General features: G+C 42.6%; 1 protein-coding gene across 1 annotated transcript; it reads left to right on the top strand.

Moving 5' to 3' along the window:
- On the top strand, positions 1-25,126 carry gnaz (guanine nucleotide binding protein (G protein), alpha z polypeptide). Its single transcript, XM_084572353.1, has 3 exons — positions 1-453; positions 13,611-14,932; positions 22,042-25,126. Exons 2-3 carry the CDS (start codon positions 14,210-14,212, stop codon positions 22,384-22,386), a joined length of 1,068 nt encoding a protein of 355 aa, XP_084428479.1. The 5' UTR covers positions 1-453; positions 13,611-14,209; the 3' UTR covers positions 22,387-25,126.
- The last annotated feature ends 669 nt before the right edge of the window (positions 25,127-25,795 follow it).

Below are 25,795 nucleotides of genomic sequence, written 5' to 3'. Positions count from 1 at the left end.
TCTCTCTCTGTGTCTCTGTTGCTCCCATGATTTAATCCTGACCATTTCCCCTTCTCTCTCTCTCTCCCTCTCTCTCTCTATCCCTGCTGACTCCTCCCTCCATTTCTGCCCTGCACTCCCTCTCTCTGCCTCTCTGTCTCTGACACACTCAAGCACACGCACACATATATACACACCCTCCACCCCCATCGCTGCAGTGTCTCAACTGCCTTGGAGCAAACAAGAGAGGATATAGAACACAGACGTTAATAAGACAGAAAGAGGGGCGCTGAAAGAGACAGAGAGAGAGAGAGAGAGGTAGAGAGAGGGATGTACGTGTGTGAGAGATTGTGAATATGAGGAAGATATGAAGATGAAGCAGCAGGACTAAAGGTGGATTGCACAGAGCCTTTCTCTCCCTGCAAGGGCTTGTCTGCAGTATCCTTTGTAAATGGATGCTGGCTTGTGAACACGGTAAGCTTGACTATTTTCACACGGCTTCTCTCTTCTTTTTTTTTTTTTCTTTTTTTTTAAGGTAGCAACTACAGACCATATTTCTCTATTCTGCGGAAGCTGACTGTGGTTTCCTGATGAAACAGGGGAGGTGATGTTGAGAGATGACACCCAGGCAGGCAGCCTGTCCAGTCCCCTCCTCCACCCTGTTAGCTCTGTGCCAACGGACGCTGCTATCTTTTGCTTGCAATTTGACTCATCATCTCCCGAGAGCATCCTCGATTCTTATAGAAAGCTTTTATCTGCTCAGTTCGTGTAATTACCGTATGTAGGACAAGTGGAGGATGCATCAGAGGTGTGGGAATGTCTCTGCGCCCCATCCAGGCCCTGACTGCAATAGAAACAAGGGGAATGAGAGAGTAAAACCGCCATCACACGCGATCAGGTGTTCAGCACTTACAACTGGCTTTTTACGAGACATTGAATGTGAATGTGCAGTGGGAGATGTTCAAAGCCCGTGTAGCTAGGCTCTGCGGGCGCTGGGATAAGCGGGGCAAATTGTGGCCCATGAAGATTGTAGCATTTGCCAGCGGAGCTTGCTGTCCGCCGTTGCTCTGGGTAAATTTGCATCAATTAATAATCTTGCACTGGGATTTGTTTGGTTCATTTGTGTCCAGCCGTTTGTGTCTCTTTATGAATATAAATCCCAACGCTGCGAAAGGGGACAGAGGCAGAGAGCAGAGCGTGTGCATCACTCAGCTGGCAAAAACAGGACCATTTGTGACATTTTCTGTCTCAACAACCTTTTATAACAGAGTATTACTGTATTCTTTTTTCAGTGGGGGTTGGGATTTGTTGTGTAGCATCAGGAGAGCATGTGTATTTGTGTATACTGTATGTGTGTTTGTGTTACATGCTAGGGATGGAGCGAGAGAGAGAGAGAGAAAGAGAGAACCGGTGCGGGGAGGGGTTGAGGGGCTGGGGGGGTTTAACAGTAGGGAGGCAGATGGGGCAGAGGGGCGGAGGTTGATGCAGCAGAGAGCAAGAGAGAGGGAAAGAAGGAAAGAGAGAAGATTTGGAACAGATTGGATGGATGAGTGGGGGGAAAAGGCCGTGATGATTTCACGGCGGTAGAAAGACAGCGCTTTTTCTGAGCATGTGACACAGAAGGAATGCTGGATGTGTCTGAGATAGTTCCTCCACCAGCAGCAGCAGCAGCGGCAGAGCACACCGAGGCCCTGAGACATCCATGAATCAGGGCAAAGATGGTGGAAATTCCACCACGCCTTTCTTCCTTGAGTACCACGGAATCAGGAATATTAGATTGATGGCTTTGCTGAACCCCTCTGTAACGCTGCCCTCCTGGGGTGTGTGTGTGGAAAAGCTGGATTGGAACATTGTCATACAGTGTAATGGCTACAAATTGGGATGAGCCTCCTGGGCAAGATGCAAGTTTAACTCACTGCGCTGATGAAAAGCATGTGTTACTCTCTATTAGCTGAGACGTACTGCTGCTTAATCACATGTATTTTTCAAGCAAGGAGATGACTGAAGTCATTGTAAAGTGAAGAGCACTGCCGTTGAAACCATAGTGGTTTAATTAACACTGCGAGGGGTCTTAGTTGTGGTTTAAGATGCTTCCGGATGCCATGTCAAGAAAAGGTGCTAGTCACGTTGTTGACAATATAAGCCAAAAAAAAAAAACTGTGGGCTTAAACCATAGCTGCCGCAATCAGAAATGCATGCACGGCAATGTTTTGCAGATGTACCTGATGGTGACTGGTTGCCAACCACCAGGAGACAAAACAAGGTGACATTCACAAAAAAAAAAATAAAAAAAATAAATAAATAAATAAAAGCTATAATCAGAACTCCAAGCTGCACTAATTCATCTGTTCTCAAATCAGCTGTAAAAACATGTTTAAAAATGTCAGAGGTCACTAATGACCTTGGCTTTGAAAAGATGGATGACAAGGTCCGGCATGAAATATAAAGGTTAATCACATGCTTACATAATGAGCCTTCACCGGGTTTCAGACACAAACACACACAGAAAAATGTCATCCCTTATACAGGCCGTTTGAATGTAACGTTGGAAGAAACAGAATTGCTCCGATCTTGATTAAGTAGTTTTCTTGAGCCAAATGCACTCCCCTCAAGACACAAACCTCCTAAATCAGCAGAATACATGTCACATAAATTAAGAATAAATTCTTGTCCAACAGCATGCTAGAGCCAATTTTAGCTCTTTTTTTTGTTAAAAGGGTAGTATGCAGTATGCCGCAGCTCTGCTGGCCTTTATGCATACAAAAATGAGAGCAATAGTGTGGCAAACCCTATGCTGTGTTGACCTCCTTCCACCTCTTTTGTTACTTGCTACATCCATTCCACTGGGTGACATAATAGCGGGGGACAGCAGGGACAGACTTGGTTTTAAAGCGGCAGTGGCTGTCGAGGTAGAAGCGTCCAATGTCACCGCGCCGTGCACTTTTAGCCGTCTTTAACCTTGCACGTGAGCCCACCACCAACTTGGACAGTTAAACTCGACTCTATTACAGTTAAGCACCGAGGGGACCGAGTGTAGTTCCCTCAGCAGCCTGCTTAATAAAATGATTAATCCAAGGTGTCGTTTGGGTCCTGGAGAGGGAGCAGCAGAATTATCACATGGCATTAGTTTTAGTAGTTGTGAGCGTTAACATGAAAATTGATGGTTAACACCATGCAGAGGAGACTTAATAAAATCACAGGAGGAAATATGTGTCCCTGAGGTCCGTGTGTCTCTGCTGCTTCGTCACTCTCAGACGGGGCTTTTGCTCCCGATACAGCTGGCTCAGCATTTGTGTTTGTTTTGGGTCTTTGATCCCAGCCAGGTACCGGGACAAAGTGTCAGCTCCACGCAAACAACTGTAAGACAAGTCTTTGGCAGCCATCGCTCTTAGACAGGCGCTGATGTGGAGACGACTAATAAATGACTTAACAGTAAAGCGTCAGCGAGGAAGGCTGTCAGTCGAATCGAACTAAATCTTTGGGCGGGGCTCTGTGAATGAGCGAGGATTAGGTTATCTTTTGGTGTTACATAAAACAACATCAGCTCAATTCACCCCTCTCCCCCCCCCCAACCCTTCTCTCTCTTTGCCCTCCTTTCTAATCTTTGCTGGTAGTCACATACAGGGGCTTGTCTGTTTTCCTGAGGCCGGCGAGTGAGAGCGCCTTACTTCCAGCACTCAAATCTGAGTGATGAGAGGGCAGAGCAGAGGGGACTAACAGAGCAACTTTGTGTTCCATTGCACACACATAACAGCGGTCATATGACAACAAGGAGGTGGTGTAGAGGGAGGGGGACGATGAGGGAGTGCTGTGGCCTACTACCCACTGCTGAGGGATGTTGGTGTGTACTGAAAGAAATAGAAGGCGTGTGAGTGCATACATGCATGGATGCACACATATTTCCATGCAGTATGTGATCTCAGGTCTCTTGGTTCCTGGAATAAGGACATGCAGGTCTGCTTTTCCTAGAAAATGCCTGAAAATGGCATGAGGCTGGTGGTATGACCTCTGCAGTCAACTCTAATCTTTCCTTCCTGTGTTTACCGTGAAGTTTTTACAATAAATATTATCACTGTGTTTGTGGAGTAGGTAGCTCTGATTTCCTGTATTTTACACGCAGCATTAGTCCTTGTCCTCGTTTGAATAGGTGACATTTTCTCATATCTCATTCATCTCGTATCGCTCCCTTCCTCACACATTAATCCAGTAAACACATGCAGTCAAACTGTACCTGCAGTGCTATCTGTTGGGAGGTTGACAACACAGCTAAGCAGAATATATTAGACTTAAATAACAGATTTTTTTTTTTTTTTTCCCGTCATTTGCCGGAAAGTCTCTGCAGGAGGACCAGCCTGCTTCAACACTGAGGATATTTTACTCTCAGTAATTTAGTTTCGCTTCTCACTGTCCTTACAGCGTTCATTTTATGGAGCTCACCGGATGGGTTAATGGCTGTTACATTCTTGCATCAGCTGCAGTGTGAAATCTTTTTCCTTTTCCTGTTCCAGTTATCAAATCAGACAACTGCACATGATGTCAAGGGGTTGCAGACGTCTGAAAGTTACCCACAATTTCCTTCTATTGCAGAAGGTTGGCTAACATGAAGATAACACTGCGAATAAACGCAGATTAGAACGTGCAGGGCATGAACCACAGTTGTTCTGATGTAGTTCAGAGTGAGAGAAATTCTCGACATAAAAGTGCACGTCTGTACACCAGACGTAAATGTGAAACAGTATATCGCAAGGCTCACATGTGCACTCACATTTGCTTGCACACCAGGGCATGCACATGAGACTCCAGCGTCCACCTTGTGCCATCTTATCCCCTCACATCAGACATCCTACCCATAGCTCAGCCTGTGCACAAGCATGCCATTGTCATCGCTGGCTGGCCTTGTGACTCAGTGTGACCCGCTGGATTGGAGAAGGGGGAACACAGCCACTGAGATCGGGAACGTTAAACAGAGCATTATCACGAAAAAGCATCAAGCATACAGAGAGCTCACCCATCCCTCGCTGCCCCCCTCCCTCCCCCCCCCATCTCCACCCTGTAAACAGCCCGCTGTTTTGGGGGAGCAGAGAGGAGAACACTGCCCGTCATTGTTTTCCATAATGAATGAGTACTGTCCTCACATGGGTACAGTATACAGGCATCCTTCTCTGAAGTCTGCATTCAGCACAGCACGTCAGAAAGCAATAACGCAATAATGCGTTAAGCAATAATGAAATGTTGAACAATCAAATGCGTCATATGTAGAGAGTTTACAATAACTTCAATAAGTCTGATCATTCAGTTTACTGGCTAACATTTAATTTGATGATTTGAAGCAGCCATGATGAATAAATAGTTAAAAATCACCTAAAAAGTAAATATGGCATACTTTCCATTGGCTAGTAGATTTTTGATATACAAGGTTTAGTGTTTTCAATTAAAACTGTTCTGGGAGATTCTGACTTCGCACAGATGGTCTCCTGAAATGATTTTGAAGCACCTGTGGTGCCGTTGGAAACTCTGCCCTCAGGAGTTATCTTATAGAGAAATCTCAGTTGTTGACAAGCTGAATGTGGTGAACTAGCTGTCCTCGTTTAACCTGAATGGCAAGGCCTAGCACGGGTTCAGTTTTCCCTATAATCCGATCTATCCTCAAGAACAGTCAGCATATACGAAGATGGGATTTCATGTTGACACATGGACCGCATTATTGTGGGAACCAGAAAGCTAATCCAGTTCAAATGGTAAATATAAAGTGGTGCAAACACATGAATGCATGAGTTCACTCGACCTATATGCAACCTGTATCTCATAGGCTGCTAGCGTGGAGCGAGGCGACCACAAAGATCTGACTCATCACACAGAAGCAGGCCTTTTAGGTTGGAATACTTCAGTTATTTCGTTCCACTGAGATCTGCACAGATGCACGGAAAAGCATGTGTTTTAATCATTACGGGTGACAGGACACACAGTGTGTGTATTTTTTTTTTTTCCACAAGCGTCACATGACTTATCTACATCCATCTGTATTAGCGACCAGCATTGAGGTGACATTGATCTGCCACTCGGCCGCTCGAAGCATGAAATTGACCGCCTGTTTTTTGTCCCACATTCCACAATGTTGTATAGTTGCAGCATATGGTGCACCCAGGAACTTTTCAGTGCAATGCCCTGCAGATCATCAACCCGTAATTTACTCATCAGAAATCTATCTCTGTAACACATCTACAGTGCGCTCGTGATCTGCTTTATCTTGCTGGACTTCTGCTTTGTGTTTTTTCTGCTTGTCAGCCCGGTCTATCTCTGTTTCTGTTTTTCGTCTGACAGCACCTAGTCAGACAGTAAATACAGAACAGTAAAAAGAATATGAGCAGCCTTTTTTATTATTATTATTATTTAGGGTTCAAGGATTTTGAGAGATTAAGATCATTATCGACAAAGTAGCCTGTTCTGCCTTATCCGAAAGTTATACTGCACACAAGCAGCGAGATGCAAGAATTTCTGGAAACATTCCCAGACTAGTAACATCTACATGTCTCCTTCCTGCAGCTCTAGCAGAACTGATTTGAGACTCTACAGTGCTCTTGTGCAGTTTGGATAAACGGGAAGAAAACCGAAAAGCAATTATATGACAAACGAGGAAACACAAAAGATTGGTTATGTAACTGCTGTTGTCTGCCGTCTTCTGATTGCACCGTAAGATTACAGTTCAAGTAGCAACTTCAAACATTTTGAGTTCTGGTTGATTTGGCGGCGCTCTTCACCCATGGTAACAGCGGGTGCAGTTTAACGCTACCATTTACAGAAATCAGAGGGCAGCATCACTAAGCCATTGTTTTTTAATAAAGAAATACTTGGCTTGATTTTTGTCGTGCATGTTCGTGTCTGCTCCTTCTTGTTCCAGTACTCCCAACTCCATCCATGTCTATACGTTTTTGATGACCTATGGCAGGAAGTGCTAAGCTCACGGACAAACACATCGGATTTGCCGCAGCAGTAGGACAGTAGGTCTTTGAACTTGCTGACAATCGTCCGATGATTAGCATTCTGCATTCCTATCCAGATATTTGTTTGGAAGAGCACATCAGCAGGAAAGTCGCCATTGACACCCAGTTTATCGAATATATAAACGTTGCAGTACTATATTCAGTGGGCCATATGCTCAGTCTCCATTGCATTGCCTCATTCAGCAATAGAATAGTGACTTAACAGATATTTATTTAAATATATCTTAAATACCTATTTAGACTGCCACGTTAATCCTTTTTTCAAATGATAAGACATCCCAGTTGTTTAGGATCACAGCAGCAGATACAGATGTGATGTAAAATGTGTCCTCGTTACTTTATTTTAGGAAAGAAACACTAATTATGGCATTGTTTTGTTTCTGAATCATTTAATCTACCACCAAACTGGTCAATAACGATGCCGACAGCCACTCTCTAAGCTGTTTAATCAAATAATCGAATACATAATCAAATAAACCTTGCAAAAAAAAAAGATTTCTGTGGGTGTTGATTCAAATCTATGGTCACTTTATAGATGTAGCTCTGTGTAGCTAATGTTAATTTTAATCTTTTTTTTTTTACTCTTACTCATTCATTCTCTTGGCGTCTCAAGCCAGAGTAGCTAAAGGGGAGTTTGTGCTTTAAAGACTTGATCTGAGTCATGTGTAGCTCATCAACCACATAGATGTTGTGATCCAAAAGGATTTCGCACTGCAAAGACCGAAACCTCACGTCCTCAATTCAGACTAATTTTTTAACCAGAAAAAAAAGATAAAATCTAAGATTTCTTCACAGAAATGAAGATCTGACACGCTGAGTTGATGAAGTCATGGGAGCATATAAGGTTAGAGCCCTTTATTGAAAGGACATTAGCAGCTAGAACATTGATTAAATATTTAAAAATCTCCAGTGAATACTCCTCAAGACTATAATTACTTTGTCGCTGACTGACCAGGCTATAATATATAATGTCAGTATGATGGAATATACCCACATACAGAAATCAGTTGGTGGTTTATTTGCAGGGTTGCACTACGGTGTAACTTAAGTCTGCTCTTGCCAAATGAGAGACGGTCTTCTGTTTGCTGTCTCAGCAGCTGCAGATTATATTCTGATAGCGTGTTTCAACTGTAAACAGTGTCGGGACCAGAGTTTAAATTCTTCATCCCTTTCAAAGAAATGCCAACGCCCGTGGAAATTTCTCCAAACACACAGCAGGTGCGCGGGATGCTCTGCTGTGGCTCGGCAACGGCAACACAGCTCCAAACAATCTAGAAAAACCTGCGAATGTCACCCCACCCTTGACCTATACCATGGAGGTCGGGGTGACTTTAACATTGCGCACATCCACTTAAGGGCTTTTTTCAATCAACAATCATGGCGTTTCTATTTAAATCTTCAGCCTGCCTTTCCCTCGGCACATTTTAAATCACCGCACTGTGCGGAAAAAGTGCCAACAATCATGTTTATCTGAAAGAGGATTAGTTGGCGCTAGCATCCGTTTACCAGATTTTCTGTTATATATGGCTTCATCTGGGAATGGAGGCTTTCAATGGATTCATTTTTTTTCTCCCCTTCCTAGTCAAACCGACTCAATATTCTGTAAAACTGCCACCTCAATCCACGGCAGACTGCCTTATATAAGACTTTGCAGTGGTTGTCTACACTGCAGACGACAGTAGCCAAGGAATGTGTGCCTATTGATCACGTAAGACTTTCTCACGAAAACATTTCTTATTCACTGCCTCTGTGGCATCACATAAATTAATAACGTCTCTCCAGCAGAACCCCTTGTCTCGTTTCGAGCCCCTCTCTGTTTGGCTGGGAAATTCACAGACCACAGAAACTCACAAGGATTTTCATGTGCAGATTTATACATAGTTTGCTTTACAACTAGAGAGATTCACAAAATTATAAAAACACAGACTGAAAAATCCCACTGCTGTAGACAACCGCCACGGAGCTCATAAATATCTGACACGGCCCGAAGGTTTGATCACAGTTTCACTCTGGCTGCTTTATCTTGACACAATAGCAGGACTTTGTACAGATCTAGGGATTAGCTACTGTTTCACTCCTGGGGTCTCAGATACTGTTGTAAAAATCACTCTGCGTGATACCAGTAAGAAAGACACTGTATGTGGACAGTGACCAGACAGCCTCAAGCCTTTCAGTAACCTCATTTTGTCAGACAGCCAGAGGAAAGATAGTCAGAAGCAGGAAGCAAGCTTTCGGCGTCCAAAACAGCTGCATTTGGATGAGAAAGCATAAGCACTGCGCAGCTGATCGTCAGGCATGTGAGCAGCCCCTTTTTGTTTTCTATGTGCATGTACTTTATGTTCTATTTGCTGGAGGGAATATAGCTGCTCCCTTAAGTATCAATCAGTAAGACAGAGATGACACTGCACTTTGTTATTAGTATTTGTATGACGGTGTTCAAGTTCTGTTGCGGGAAGAAATTGTGGTTGTGGTGACACAAAGTGCGCAGTAGTCATTCTAATCCATGTGCATAGATATGAATGGGCTTGTCTTGCTCAGAAAAGATAAACCTAGTCGTACGTGTGCCTTAATCTGTGATCATTACAAGAACACAGAGAGTAACGACGGTCATATTTTTCAATCACTTTCTCAACGCGGGCGCCGGCTCAAAAGTCCTTGGCCTGCTTAAGATGAACAGGCTTTATTCTTAGTTTTGAGGTAAACGGTTAAAAGTTTAACTGGTTCGTAAAAGGGAAATTCAATTGGCTTGTGGACCAGCTGTTATTTCTGACTGGCAGGTGTTCTGTTCTTCCTTCCTCTAACACTTAACTCCTCATCTGATACCCACTGAAACGCAAACCCATTGACCACAGCCACTGCCACCTGCACGTCTCATTCATTAACCATCACAAGACGACTAAAAGCGCACCTGGGCCTTTCACCTTCCTTCTAACGTCACACACACGTTTGCTTTTTATTCATTGTAACAGTGCATTTTCACTTCTTCCAGCGTCACCTCTGTATGCATACTTTCCACTCTTCTATTGGTACAACTGATTACTGTTTTAAAACTGCCGCACCTGGGAGTCCATTGTCACCATTTACATCGCCAGTTAAAGCTCATCACTCCACTTCAATTTCATTTACTCTGTCTAAAATTTATGTTCCTGATTTGTGTCCATTTTTAAAACTGATGACTGAAAAACACAAATGCAAAAAAACATCCGTGCTACTTAAACCTGTACTTATAGCAGGTTGTCCATAGACATGTAGGGGGAGCTGTGGAGTAGTGGTTAGAGGAGCGACTTGGTCCCATGTTCACCTATCCCTGTGTCCATGGCTGAGGTGCCTTGAGAAAGCACCTAACCCCCAACTTGCTCCCCGGGCGCGCTCTGCTTAGAGGCTGCAGCCCACTGCTCCAACTTTACACACTACTACGTGAACGAATGGATGGATCAAATAGCAGGAGCATAATTTCCCCTCAGGGATCAATACAGTATAAATTATTATTATTCTAAAAGATTTTCCTAGTTTCAATATGCTTGTATCTGAGCATTGACATTCACCGTGTAATGGATTAAAATCTCCAATCAATCTAATGTGATTGACCCTAATTTTAATAGCATTTTTTTTTTTTTTTTTTTTTGTGGGACTGAGTGTAGCAGGAAAGCAGCAATGGTTATACAACAGAGTGACTACATACACACTGTGATAACATGTACTCCAATAAAGGTTGTGATTGTAATTATTTGCGGCGTGGTAAATTAATAATAGGAGCACCTGGGAGAGTAATGGAGGGAGAGCTGATGGGAGTGTGCAGCAGGAGCTGTGAGGGTAAGAGAGTGACCAGGCTCAACTCTCATGCTGGCTATCAAATTTCCTCAGTCCTCATGATGCATCGAGATCCTGGCCTGTCTGAGTAGCCCCCATGGCTCTGCCTTCACTCATCACGCTGCCACTCACTGTCCTCGTAACACACACACACACACACACACACACACACACACACACAAAAAAACAAGTGAAGTAACACACTGATGAAAATCCTTGCATTTACAGAGTTAACAGCTTGGTGTATACAGTGACCTTCCTGCACAAACTGACAGTGCACGCATGTTAAATCACTGTTTGGTTATCTTTCTGCCAGAGAGGGTAGGCAGAGTCAGCACAACAGATTCATTCTTAAGATTTCAAACCACATTCATGCTACCATAGTTGCAAGTAAACTTGGCAGTAATATATGCTATGGGCCGAACAAACAAAGACAGTAGAGACGTCAATTATGCCAGGGTTACAGAGGCGTGGCCCAGGCGCGGCCCAGGTGCCAGCCACAAAAAGACTGTCAACAGAGGCGACGGGCCGTTTGACAGTCTTCTAGGTACTTTACAGGTACGCTTTCCCAGTCATCTTGGAGAACTTGCCACAGTTCTACTACTTGGAGCTGTCTCTGCATCATCTGTTTTAGCGTAATGCCAAACTAAATTGGAGATTACGTTTAAGGTTTGCAGCAGAATGACCTCTCTCCGAAGGTGACAGATAAGAATCTAAACATGATAAGTGACTAAAACGTTTTCACTTTATTTAAGAATCGATAAGAGTTACCAGCAGAGCACGTAGAATAAAGACAAGGACGACACTGCAGGCACGTAGAACTTATTTCCTTTTTTGCTGTAGAGTGCATTTGGAACTACTTCATCTTTAAAATAGACTGTAATTTGTATTATAAATAACGTATAAGCATGTTTTCATCCTGTATGCACCTTCCTAATTAATTGTGTTAACATTTTCAAGGTTCCAGGCATTTCCTCCTGCTGTGTTATGCTCTAGTTATTAGGAAGAAAGTAAATAAGTAAAGTAAGTAAGAAACCGGCCATGTTCTGTTCTATGGAAAAAGCTTGTAGTATTATTTATAGGAATTTAATGTGACAATAACATACACTGATTTAGCACTACCAGCACACTACACACTACTACAGCAATTATCAAGCAAGTGGTATGACTTCAAAAAAACTGCACATATCCAAGTGCTGCATATTCCTGAAAATTAAATGACTTCCCGCACAGCTTTAATGTATTTTGTGGTTTCTCAAAATCAGCGATGTGCATTAACCGGTTTGGCTGGGTATGCCATTTTGAGAGTAGTCAGATGCCCGAAGCCAGGAAACAACGCTCTCCACTCTGTTTGTGTTGTGATGCTTTGTTATGCCTTTGTTCTGCTCTGTTTGTCCTCTCAGTCTTTTGAAGAGTGGACCTTTCTCCCTGAGCTCTGAGAAAGGCTCTCTCTTTCTCTCCCGCTCTCTGACAGGTCTGCATAGTATAGTTCCGCCCGCAAAACTAGGCCACAGTATGATTTCACATTTGTTACTCAGCCAGCAGCATATAGCCTGTTTCAGTGTGGATCTATTCATCACAGAACATAATAGGAATCCACTACTCTGAATTAGTTTTTGCTTTAAACGTGGGTCTATAATCCAGCAGCTGAGCTTATTGGTATTCATTATGCGTTTTAATAAAGCAAAAATGATGCCTCACACTGACAAAACAAGACACCGGTGAAATGAATATCCAGAAATATTTGTGTTCACTTTCTGATCTCGATGTAGATTTTGAAGGATAAAAACACAGATGTCTGGGAAAGCACGGGGGGCTTTACAGCAGTATGAAAGCATGAGAAGCACCTGCCGTCTTGAGCCTGCTATTTTCCACTGTGATAGTAAATAAGCAGTGCGCCTGATGCCTTTTTGCTGAACAGCAAAATACAGCAGACCAAAAACAGGGCAGTTTGCGGGTTGTAAGGCAAATAGCAGAAGCTTTCCTTGGTTACAAGGAAACACATTCATCTTGTTTATATAGCACCGCTTTCCTTTGAAATGCCTGTTTATATCTGTGTGTTTGACCTTGATTGTGTATATAATGACTGTGTGTGTGTGTGTAGTGTTAAATGGGTAGGCGTGGTTAGCTAAAATCTCCTTTGGCTCAGAGTCTATGGTAACACAGGACTGCAGATGGAGAGAGCTCGGCTGTATGACTGTTCGGATAAGAACTCAAGAGGATATGAATATAATGGTTGTGGTTGACTGGAAGGTATGGAGGTTAGTGACATTCTTCATTGGACGTATTTCATTGGGTTAAAGGTTTAGTTCTGACAAATTTAGGATCTGTCAGAACTGTGGTCTGTCACCCACACCCTTTCAGTATCACATAGGAGGAGTACGTGTCAACCACTTTCTGTCAACAAACCAAACATTTGCACCGGGCAACTTTGTAGAGATGGGAGAGGATCTGGGTGTTTTAGGTCTACTTCTCTTTCTAGTTCTCTTTTCTCTTTCATTGGTTACACCCCTTTTTATCAAGTATGGCATTTCACTTCCCTTCTCCTGACATAGCCGGAGCAGCAGGTCTTATACAGAAATGCGTCAGTACATCAGTTCTGAGACCTTACAGTCATTTTGACCTATTTGTTTGTGGAGACAACAGACGAAAAGAGAGAAGCCGTAATTCATGAGCTGTTCCTGCTCCATTTTACAAAATGTTGCAATATCCCTTTCGCATATGGGTTAATGACGGGGTAGAAAAGAAATGGATGAAAATGCATCTCTTTGTCTTAAACCTGTTATTCATTCCTCTTCTCTCTGTCTTGTGTGTTGGCAGACACGAAGGCCTTCGGTTTCCGGGGAGATTTCTCACCAAAGAAGAAGCAGAAAGGATTTTATCAAGAGGATCAAGCAAAACAGGCCACATATCGAACTGAGGTGGATGGTTGCAGAAGCCAAACAAGGGCAACACACCACAAGAGCCATGTGGGAGGAGAGTGAAGGGAGTTTGCTATTTGCATGTATCAAGTCCAAACACTTTCTCTACTGACATACAGTGAACGTTCCCTAGCCTTCCTGCAGAGCTTTTCCTCAGGCGGAGCACCTGCTATGAACCCCAGCTCCATTGGCTTCAGCAGGCAGTCCAACTTCAGTGCCAGGCGCTGTGTGGGCATCCCACAAGTCTGGGTTCTGCCCACACAGAACTCACAGACTGCCCTTGAACAAAAAGAATGAAATACTCCTGAGTCACTCCTCTGTGTGGTGGCTTTCCTGTCTAGTGTTAAATTGGTCTGTAGTAAAAAAATTGTCTGCCTCTTCCCCTGCAAGCTCACAAAAACCCTCTCCAACGCTTCCACCAGATCCGATTCATTGTAATTTGCTTTCCCATCAAGCAGCAGCACGAGTTCCTTTGTGCTTACCTCGTGGTGGAGGACCATGGGATGCCGTCAGAGCTCGGAGGAGAAGGAAGCAGCGCGGCGCTCTCGGCGAATCGACCGCCACCTGCGCTCAGAGAGTCAGCGGCAGCGGCGTGAGATCAAGTTGCTGCTGCTGGGCACCAGCAACTCTGGCAAGAGCACCATTGTGAAACAGATGAAAATCATCCACAGTGGAGGCTTCAACCTAGAAGCCTGCAAGGAGTACAAGCCCCTAATCCTGTACAATGCCATCGACTCTCTCACCCGCATCATCCGTGCCCTCACCACCCTTAAGATTGACTTTCACAACCCTGACCGGGCCTATGATGCCGTGCAGCTCTTTGCCCTCACAGGGCCGGCCGAGAGCAAAGGGGAGATCACTCCAGAGTTGCAAGGGGTAATGAAACGTCTGTGGGCAGACTCAGGGGTCCAGGAGTGCTTTCAAAGGTCCAATGAGTACCACTTAGAGGACAACACTGCCTACTACCTGAATGACCTGGACCGCATCTCTGCAGCTGAGTACATCCCCACTGTGGAGGACATCCTGCGATCCCGTGACATGACCACTGGCATTGTAGAGAACAAGTTCACCTTCAAGGAGCTCACCTTCAAGATGGTAGATGTGGGTGGACAGCGTTCAGAGAGAAAGAAGTGGATTCATTGCTTCGAGGGCGTGACTGCAATCATTTTCTGTGTAGAGCTAAGTGGCTATGACCTGAAACTCTACGAGGACAACCAGACGGTAAGAGAATTCTGTTTTAAAGGGCCCCATATTTTCAGTCACAGTGAACAAATGCGTATGCAGTTGGGCATTTTAACATGGTGGTCTGTGGGGATTGACTCACTTTTGGAGTCAGCCTCAAGTGGCCATTACAGGAACTGCAATTTGTTGGGACTTCTGCATTGGCTTCTTTTTTTCAGCCCTAAACATTACTGCTTGGGCGAAACCCAAAAATAATGACTACATACTGCAGTTCCTTAACAGCCCATTCAGCTTTGTTCTATAAATATTTATTTAAGACTTATCTAAATTAGATGGTCCTTATCCAGGATTCTTTGGAGGCGAGCATGACCGGACTGACTTTGTAAAAAATGTGCATTCAGTTTGTCTTAATATAGCAACAATGAAAGCTATTTTGAATCCATCTAAATGAAGAGCTGGCGTTTGTTATCTACTCTCCATGGTTGTGGAATTTGAACAATTTCCTATGCATGGCTTATCCATCTGCTTATCTGAGTGTTTTGGAATAGTCAGGCTGTTAGTGCTTGTATAACTGCCTCAATGATAACGGAAGATCAACAATAGATTTAATTTATTCTTTTTTTTTGATTAAGCTCAACTATGTTTTATCCCGAAGCGGTTCCAGTATCCGTGTTCACCTTGATTTCTTACACCCAACTCTGGAAATAGCTCGAGCACAGAGGAAACTTTGCCACCACTGTAACCGAAATGGCCTGATAATTCGTGGGTTACCTGGATAACACAGGGCGTACACTGTGTCAGGCCAGAACATGAAATCAATTAGTTTTATAGGTTAAAAATAAAGTCTGAGGAGAAAATGCAGTATGGTGTTAATTGGGTTCACAGCATAAAGTGTGAGGTTGTACCTGTGAGAATTAGCAGATTGTGCAGGCACTGTGTAGCAAAGGGAGTTAACTGGTGCTAGAAAAAAACCCCCAAAAAAACAAGTTTTATTATTCAAAGACAGGAGAAGAAGAAGAAAGCAATCTTACAGCAGTATACATGAGCTCAGAAGCATATGTGACCTACCTCATTCCACAGTGCAAGTTCATAGTAAAGATCTGGTAGCCAGTCCTTTGCAGTTTCCTTTGCGTCTGTGTTTCTAGATGTACCACCCCCCTTCTGTAAGAAGTTGCAAGGGTGTATGTGATGGGCACGCATCACACTGCATGGTGTTATTCTTTATTTCAAAGAAAGGTGCTATGAACAGTTTCTCACGCTCTTCTTGTAATTCCATAATTGAATATTCATGCCTTTTTATGAGATTAGAAGTGAGAGATCAGGGCTTGTCCCAGCATGTGAGAGGTGTGGTACATCCTGAACAAGTTGTCAGTCTATCGCCTAGGCCTCTCTGTGTGGTGTGAAGTCGCAGTGATAATAATCACTGAGCCGCATCAACTGCAAATGTCAAAATTATTGACAAAGTATTACTTCCATTTCTTTCTTCTTTCCTTACATGGAAAATGACAGTAGCTCGTGCTTGTTTAGCTTGTTTGCAGCTTTCAGTGTAAGCCATTCTAATTGTACCATGAGACTGCAAACGAAAAGAAAAAAACATGTTAATCACCTGCTGTGAGTTAGGTAAATAACTTTTCAATGGTCATGAACTCACCTCTTTATACATTAGTTACACGTACATTAGTTACACTGTTAGGGCTGACGTCGACACCCGTTGGACTCCTGTCTGAATATTTTCAGCTGATAGATCATGTTGAATCGGTGGTGCAGCTCGTCCGTGAGACAGAACACTGTGTCTGGTCGGTCAGCTCTGCGAAAGTAAGAATATGGCAAAGGCCGTTGGTTTGTGGTTTGGCTGAATCTTGACTACTGTCACCTGCTTATTTCTTCTCACTCAGTCTATGCGGTGAGTTCAGCTGCAGCTTTTTTTGCCCAGACAGTTGGCCTTCATTAGTTTTTTGATGTTGACTTGGTGTGTCTGAGCTTTTGAGGTTAAAGAAACTGTTTAACAATGACAAATATCACAAAAAGATGCACACTAAATTATCCACTATGTATGACTTTTAATGCATCAAATCAAACGAGTTAAATTACCAAATGCTGAACAATTTAACACAATTAGCCAGAGCTGCAAATAGCAAACTATAATTTAAGTAATTTGCAGTTCCATTACTCTGTGGCCTGTCTTAACTGTGACTTTATGTCCACATTCTTTTTCCATTCATCCTCATTCATTATGTTTAACCACTTGTCCTCAAGAGGGTCGCGGGTGGCTGGAGCCTAACCCAGCTGTCATTGAGTGAGAAGCGGGGTACACCCGAGACAAGTCATGAGTCTATCACGGGGCTAACACAGAAACACAAACAACCACTGACAAGAATACCTACAGCCAATTTAAATGCACCAATTAACTTAACATGCATGTCTTTGGACTGTGGGAGGAAACTGGAGTAAATGGAGAAAACTAACACAGGCACAGATAGAACATGGCCACATTCTGCTTTGCTACACACACGACATACTATTTATATCCAACATGTAAAGAGGAACTTGCATAACCAAGTGACACAAAATTCAATGCAGACCATGATGCCACACCCTAATAAGTCTACAGGATCATCAGGCTGCAGCATAATGCAACAGCAATTCAAAAACATAACAGTTCAATTATGACCAGCTACAGCACAAATATGCTTCATAACCAAACACTGAGCAGACACAAAGTAAATGTGAAACACTGCATGTGCACATTTCTGAGAAAATGACAGTTACATTTCCCATCCGTTTAGCTGGCCTGTACAAAAATGAGACGGCTGTGCAGCCTCAACCGATTGTTAGATAAGGAACAAAGACGTGGCCACATCCTGGCTTTAACCTTCTGCCAAACTTCGTCGAAAGAACACGAATTCACACCTTAAAAAGTGAAAAACAAAAACAATCAGAAGGAAAATGTGGTTTCATGAAGCAAAATCTCTGAAAGTTTGATTTCATTTGCAGTACAGCTATTGTCTGATATACATGTTCTGGTAAAACTATACATGCATGAAAAGAAAAAACCATTAGTTGATCAACAACTCATGATTCAACTTTCAACCAGACAAGAGGTGACTCATCAATTTTCTTTCAAGTGTAATTCTGACTCATTTATTTCTTAGTCTGCTACATGTTTAAATAGAGGCGCCATGAATAATAGGACAAGGATGATTAGGGACGCTGAATAGCACAGCAGAAGATAGCAAAGCTGGTGTGTCTCAAAACATTTTTAACTGAGACATTCTTCCGTTTTCATGCACAAATGTGTGAAGACCACAAATGAATGCAAACATATGCAAAACAACGTTTCCGTGTATTTAAAGCAGAAAAGGTGTCATTTTATAATGATGGCTTGTTGAGTCTGATGATTTTGTGATCTCTGACACAAAGGCATGAAAAATTCAGGACGACCCCGGGTTCAGTTTCAATGCACCAACTCGCACAAGACAGAATATACACCATAATAATTACAGTACATTTACCCATCAACCCATTCCCTGATGCATTTTCCCTGTCCCATCCCTGTCTTCATAATGAATCGGTTACCATGGTTACTGTTGCTTAGCAACAGGCCAGTCAAATGCTCCTAATCCTGTGCTGTTGACAGTGAGCTGTGACTAGGGAGGGGAGGATGAGAAAGGGAAAAGGGAGTGAGGATGGGGATTTTGCTGTACAATAAACAGCAGCGCAGGGTAGAATAGATGAGGTGCATGTGCATGCATGTGTCGTACGCCTGTGCGAGTGTAGGCGCTTGAATATGTAGTGCAGGTTCACATGCAAGAGCTAAGGCTTAGAAACTGCAGCGAATTCAGTGTGTCTGCGAGGTGATGATGAAAAGTGGGGATGTGAGGTTAACAGCTGGTTGGGCTTGTGTTAGGCAAACTCCGGCGCAGACACTGATTGCAGTGTCAGCTCCGTATCTGTTGTTTCTGTTTTATTAATCCCCCAAACATGAATTAATTACCTGTCACATGAACAAAGACTGGGAATTAATCAATGGCGTTTCATGTTTTTACATCAAAGTTTGTCACATGCGTGCTTCCTTTCAAGCCGCAGCAGCGTCCGTCTAGAGGATGAACTGATCTGAATGTAAAACAACATCTTTCGTTTTATTCACACTGGCTATTATTTAGAACCACACAGGCCTCCAGGCATGTGTCGTGTGTTTCAGACAATATTCAGGAATACTCTCTTAAACATGAAAAGGGGTAAACAAAAGGCCCTTCTTTCTCGTAGCTGAATTTGTTCATATAAATTGTTGGTGTAGGAAAAAAAAAAGACATGCCATGCATTCCTGCTGAAACATAGGTTTCAGTTTTACGTAGCTTTTGCATTGCATACTGTTACTACCACCATCCAGGTTACAGGTATCACCCAAACTATAGCAAAAATCTGATTCCCCAAAAAGAATAATTATATGTACAACTAATGTGTTTGTTTGCTTGTTGTCATGTCAAAACCCAGCAGTGTGGCTGCAACCCAGTGAAGACATTAGTAATTAAACAGAGAGGGAAAGCAGAAAGGGAGCAGTCTGAATAATGCAGTTCTCAGACAGGTACAGCAGCAGAAAATATCTCAGCAGATAATTGCAAAGCGGCCTTTCTTGTAAGCCAGTGACATTTAAAATGAACCTTAATGAATAACAAAGGGGTAGCTGCACGCTTAAATGACTTGTATTTATGAGAAACAAAGCAATGACACTGTGATGAACTTCCTCATTAATTCTTAAGCTTAATTAAGGCCTGCGCCTCTCTCGAGTACTCTGACAGGAGGAGGTGAGGGGGAAAGCTGTGCGTGTGCATGTGAGTGTGAACATAGCTGTGCATCAGTGGGTGTCTGAGGCGACGGTCGGGGGTCTGCATGCTTTAATGCTCCTGGGTGCCACTCCCCCACCTTTTCCCAATCCCCATTGACAACTGCTCACTGTACAAGTGCTGCAACGACCAGGTGAGGCGACTTGAGACCCTCAGCTCGGCTGTCTGTCTGCTGTCATACTCTCGTAGCGGCTGGGCTCTTTTCTTTTGACACCCTGTAAAGAAGGGGAGCGAGGTCAAACAGCCTGACACGAACCTGTGCAGCGTGCAATGTTTGGACACATCATATTTATGCAGAAAAGAGATCATTGTGTCTCAATCCGATTGGGTAACAGAGAGAACGAGAACAGAAAGGAAGACATTTGAGAGCCAATTTCAGAGCAAGAACAGATGCAGCTATATTGAACAATTTCCCCCTTTTCTCCTTCTCCCTCTGCTTTTTTTTTTTTTTTTTTTTGAGAAAATTTAAACATTACTCAGTGCCTAATTCTGAACACAGACCTTTTTTCCTTCAAGGATGCATTTATTCTAGGCTGCTTGGACAAACTTGACACTCTACACTAAAAAAATGGTGTGTTTTCCAATATACTGTATATTAAGGCACTATTTTTTCAGCAAAACATTTGAACTGACTACATAGGAGCACCTTGTGTGGAGAGACCTAATATATTATTAAACAAATGTGGGAGCTGGGAGGAAGCTAGGGGGGAGCTTGTGGATAGTGGATAGAGAAGCTCTGAACCATAGGACCAGTGGTTTCACACATCCATGTGTAAAGTGCCCTTGAGTGAGGCCCCAAACGGCTCCCTGGGTGATGCACAGGTGCCTGCCTACTGCTCCATGCGTTCTCCTTCTGTGTATGAACGGATGAGTTAAATGTAGAGAACAAATTGCCCCTGTTGTAGAATCAGATTTTTTGGATGGTCTGCTGGAGAGAAACTTTGGGTTCTCAAACATGCAACCTTTTCATCATTATCCAAAAATATGCGCTTACACCACCGAATACCCAGGGTTGGCTTTGGATCTGCATGGCGATTGCCTAATCCTTGGCTATCTTTTTTTTTTTTTTTTTTTTTTTTTTTTCACTCACTGTGCAGATCTTGTGATTTGCTCAGAGCATCATGTTGTCTCCGTAACCTTTTAAACAGCAGCCCTCCATCTGACAACCTCCCAGTCACAAGCTACTGGCCTCTCGCCACATGCCAGCAGCTGCCATGAACAGATCAACTTTCTATTTCGTTGTTTTCTCTTATACGTTCAACATCACATGAGCGCAAACTTTAAGGAAGTTCACGGGGGCTTACATGTACACGCACAAACACACAGGCTTTCTTTGTACCTAAACCGGCATGCATTAGCATTCTGCAAAAGGAATGCGGATAATCAACATGGAGATTTGTAATATTTCTAATAATATAATAATAATAATTCCACGTGATGTATAATCAAAATTAGTGGCACAACATTGTTTCTGTTTTTAGTGCAAAGCTTTGCTGCTCATCTCTGTTCGCCCTTTACTGTAACTTAAGACCAGCTCATCCACAGGACACAGTTGGGGATAATGAATGTGACGCGTTGAGGACTATAAATGATAATTCTCCCACATTTGGAAGAAGAAATATCTTTGTTTTAAGTTAACAGTGAAAAATTAAGCATTTAAATTAATCATAAAAGCGCTGAGGCATGTGCCCAGTAGAAGGATTCATTGTTGCTCTCATTATCCCTCTGTAAGCTCAGTCTGACACTTGTGTTATGACAAGCTATATAAGGTTATAGCGGTCTGTCCTCACAACCTGTCTGTCAACAGTTTTCCGTCTTTCCACTCTGGCTTTCATATATAACAATCAGCGTGAGTTGTTTCAATACAAATAAGATCACAGCACATCGTCTGTGACTGATGATATCACAATGTTGGACTTGGAGAAAGTAGTCGGCGGTTAAAGGGGTAAGCAGCAGTTTCAGAGGAGAATGTGAGAGTTCAAACGCAGGTCTTCTTCAGCCTGACTCTCAAGCCTCTGTTGACATAACAGAGAAGCCAGTCCAGTGGACATCTGTGACGTGTGCTGGGCGATTTTTAAACTTCTTCTTATCACATCTCCATTTTCATCCTGAAATGCTGTCGTGACCTTCCACGGTCCAATTTCCTCACTTGTGCCAAATCACATGAGTTCTCCCCCCCACCCCCCGCGTGAAAGGGACCGGACAACGTGATAAATTGAGTTGTTGCTTTTCCTTTTTGTGAAATCATTTTCTCATGATATGTTCTTCTCTTTTTGTTTCCTCCCCCTTTCCGTCCCAACGCAGAGCCGCATGGCCGAGAGCTTGCGTCTGTTCGACTCCATCTGCAACAACAACTGGTTCACCAACACGTCGCTCATCCTCTTCCTCAACAAGAAGGACCTGTTGGCTGAGAAGATAAAACGCATTCCTCTGACAGTGTGCTTCCCCGACTACAAAGGTCAAAACACCTATGAGGAGGCGGCCGTCTATGTGCAACGGCAGTTTGAGGACCTCAACCGCAACAAGGAGACCAAGGAGATCTATTCGCACTTCACCTGTGCCACTGACACCAGCAACATCCAGTTTGTGTTCGACGCTGTCACGGACGTGATCATCCAGAACAATCTCAAGTACATTGGGCTATGCTAGGACCTGACGCTGGGCGGGGTGGGGGGGGCCCGCCAACAGGCTGGATAAACAAAGGCATGTCAGTCTGCCTGACGGTTTATCCCTTTGAAGAGGTGCAACAGAGGACTGGAGAAGAAATGAGGTGGTAAGATGGGCAGGGACGGACGATACTGTAGATTCATCTGTTTTGATTGAAAGGGCAGAGCTGATGGGCCATGGTCAAGATGGGATTCTTACCCTTACGTGTTTGCACTGAATACGAGTATGCAGAGACACCCAAACCCACACACAAACACACACCCTTATTGTTTGCTCACACACGAGATCTTTGGGTCAACAGCCACGCACTTGTTTGACAAGGCAACACTGGAAATTTTAGACAGCTACCCCTACCAGCCTGCCAAACCTGACACTGAGTAGTAGGTCTGTACTGGCAGTTTTACAGCCTTTGTCTTCTTTATTTTATTTGCCTGAGTCAATTAATGCTGCTTTACAACAATAATTTTGACAGAATCAATGCTCTGTTTCGGATTTTCACCCATATATAATAGTAAAGAGTGAGTGCACCTGATGAGATGTAGAGAGAGACGGAGCTTGTTTTTCTGGGAGTTAAAAAAAAAAAAAAAAAAAAAAAAAAAAGAAGAAGTCAGTAGACATGATGTCACAGGGTTTTTGCCTAAAACAGGAAACTGCCACAGCCTAAAGTTGAAGTGAAATACCTTTTCTACACACTGTTTCTGTTCTTTCCCCTGGTCGACCCTCTAATGTTGTTCTTTCCCCCTCTTTGTTTTATCTTTTTGTGCTTTAAAAAAAAAAAAAGAAAAAGAAAAAGAATATGTCTCTCAAGCCTGCCTTTTACAGCAGGTCACTGACCTATAATACCAGGAGTATGTTACACACGGCAGAGTCAAAAGTATTTATGATCATTCCAGTTTCCAGCAAGAGACAACAAAAAACAGTGCCAAGATCAGTTTGTAAATAAAACCAGATCCCATCCATTACGTTAATTTTTTTGTTCTGTTTTGTTTTTATGGACAAGTACGTTAAGACATGCATGATTTTGTTACTTTGGGACACTAATATATTTTCTTTGGGATTATGTTTTCCTCTTTTCCTAGGTTTGAAATAATATATTCCCAAAAATATATATAAAAGTCAAACACTGTGTACGATTGTACAGTTGTCAGAGAGGAATCTATTGAAAAGAGTTATATCGATATAATAATGATGATCATAATGTTATGATGGCGATGAAAAAGATGATGATGCTGAAAAGAAAAACCTCAGTACAAAGTTAGCATGAGAGGAGAGAGTGGATCAAAAGGAGAACAAGACTGTAGAAGAACATGAAAAACAAAGACGCAAAACCTTGAAAGTTCAATCTTCCTTGCATTATCTAAGTGGAAATTGTTAAACAGTCAGTCAGTATGATGTGTAAATATACTGTAAGGTACACTCTTTGTCCAAACAAATGAAAATTAAGGTTGAGTTGGGATACTGTGAGCGTGACAAGGAGAGAGTGAGAGACAAAGGAGGGAAATCCACTCCTCCTCTTACCCTTTCTTTTCAGTTCAGAGAACAGCTCAACCAAGGGCTTCAGGCTTGACTTTACGGGATGTCCACTTCAACAACAGAAAACAAAAACAAAAAAAACGAAATGGTGGAAAAAAAAAAAGAAGTATAAAAAGGACAATAACTATGAATAAAACAACTTATGCAAATTTTTACGGTGTAGTAAATGTGTTTTTGGGTGGTGATTGTGTCAACAGTGCTTTAAATGTGGGGAGTGTTTGTAGAGGGCGCGCACCTACGGGCCCTCCAGCTTTTCTTATTCAATCGTGCATCGAATGTTTGCAACCTGGAAGAGAACGTCCTGTCCTTGCTTCCATCTTTGGTGGCCAAAATCGTGACATGAAAAGTGTTTGTCCTCTCCATGCAATGCAGCCACTGAGGCAGGAAGAATTCGGACATAAAGTATGCAATTAAATTACTCCTGAATGAACGTGGCCTATGCGTGATGGGTGACGGCGTACAGTGGCACAGAGAGTCCGCTTTGTGTATAAACTCCAGCTGACCCAACAAGCCTCACGGATTCTTTTCGCAATTTTTAGTTAGGCTATTTGAAACAAGAAATATTATTATTAAACATTATATCACTATGATCAATCCTGTAACAGAAGGTGTCGTATGGTATGAATATTAATTCAAGTTATTAACATAGCTTTCAGTAAATCACACATACATATTAAAACTGAAGTCCCCTGTGGCAGATGGCTTCTAACTTATTTTCACTCGTATTTTTGCCTCTTATCTCTTGCTCACTTTATCTTAATTAGCATCGATGTGTGGAAGGAGGAAAAAAAAACAACCATCAACAAGTCACGAGGATATTTTTCCGTGGATTGATTTAAGCAACAGTGGGAATTTGTTTGAGGGACGGGCATAAATAAAATTCAGAGAAGGGCAAGTTTTGCTGAAATCATGCCTTATGACTGTCATGTGGTAGGAGCCGGTGCCAACGATAAAAATGACTGAGTTACAGAGTGGGAGGATAGCTGCTAACAAAAAAAAGAGAAAAAATTCAAAGGAAGTATAGAAATGTTCTGTATTTACTCATTTAAATGAATCAGGGGGGAAGTTTAATGTGAATTTTAGGCTTGAACTAGTCATCTGGGAGGAGGTTTGGTCACAAGGTAATGCCAGGCAGCTGAATGTGAAGTAACACAGTGATGGGCTAGAAATTTGACACCTAGGAATAATGTTACAGATGGGGTTGGTGATAATCTAGGGAAATTAACACATTAAATAACACTAACACATAGGCAAGGAGTATAAATGTTAAATTACAAGATACATATATCTAACTATTGTACAGATTAATAATTTTTACAAACAAAACAGAAAAGATCTGGAAAACTGAGAAACGTGGAAGAACTTACTTTCTACTGCTAAAAAAAAAAAAAAAGTTGTGAATGGAGAGACATTTTTAAAAATCAATCTATATTTCTTCTTTTTAATGGGTCGACTGTCCATCACTTTATTCTCAGAAGGGACATGAAGACAAAAAAAAAGGTGTTCAAAAAGATGTACTTTTGTGAGATTTCACAGAAGTTTTCATTTTGGTCAGTTTACATCCCAGTCCGTTGGACACCATGGAAATATCAATGGAGAGATAGAATGGCCCTAAGCTTCAATCAGTGCTTGCCGGGCCTTTGTACTTGAGGCCAATCTCAAAATAAAACTCAATGAACTTCTTCCACGGTTGATATTTTCATGGTGTCCAATTGCCCCAGAAGAAAACTGAATAAAATGTTTTATTGGGAGTTTGCAAAAATAGATTATTATTATTTTTTTTTGTACAACAGTCCATCATGCTAATATGAATATCAAATGATACAGAGTTTATGTTGCATGATAACTAAGCAGATGT

The sequence above is a fragment of the Chelon labrosus genome, assembly GCF_963514085.1.
Source record: "Chelon labrosus genome assembly, chromosome: 22".
Lineage (NCBI taxonomy): Eukaryota > Metazoa > Chordata > Actinopteri > Mugiliformes > Mugilidae > Chelon > Chelon labrosus.
This window is presented reverse-complemented; position numbering and strand designations above follow the sequence as displayed.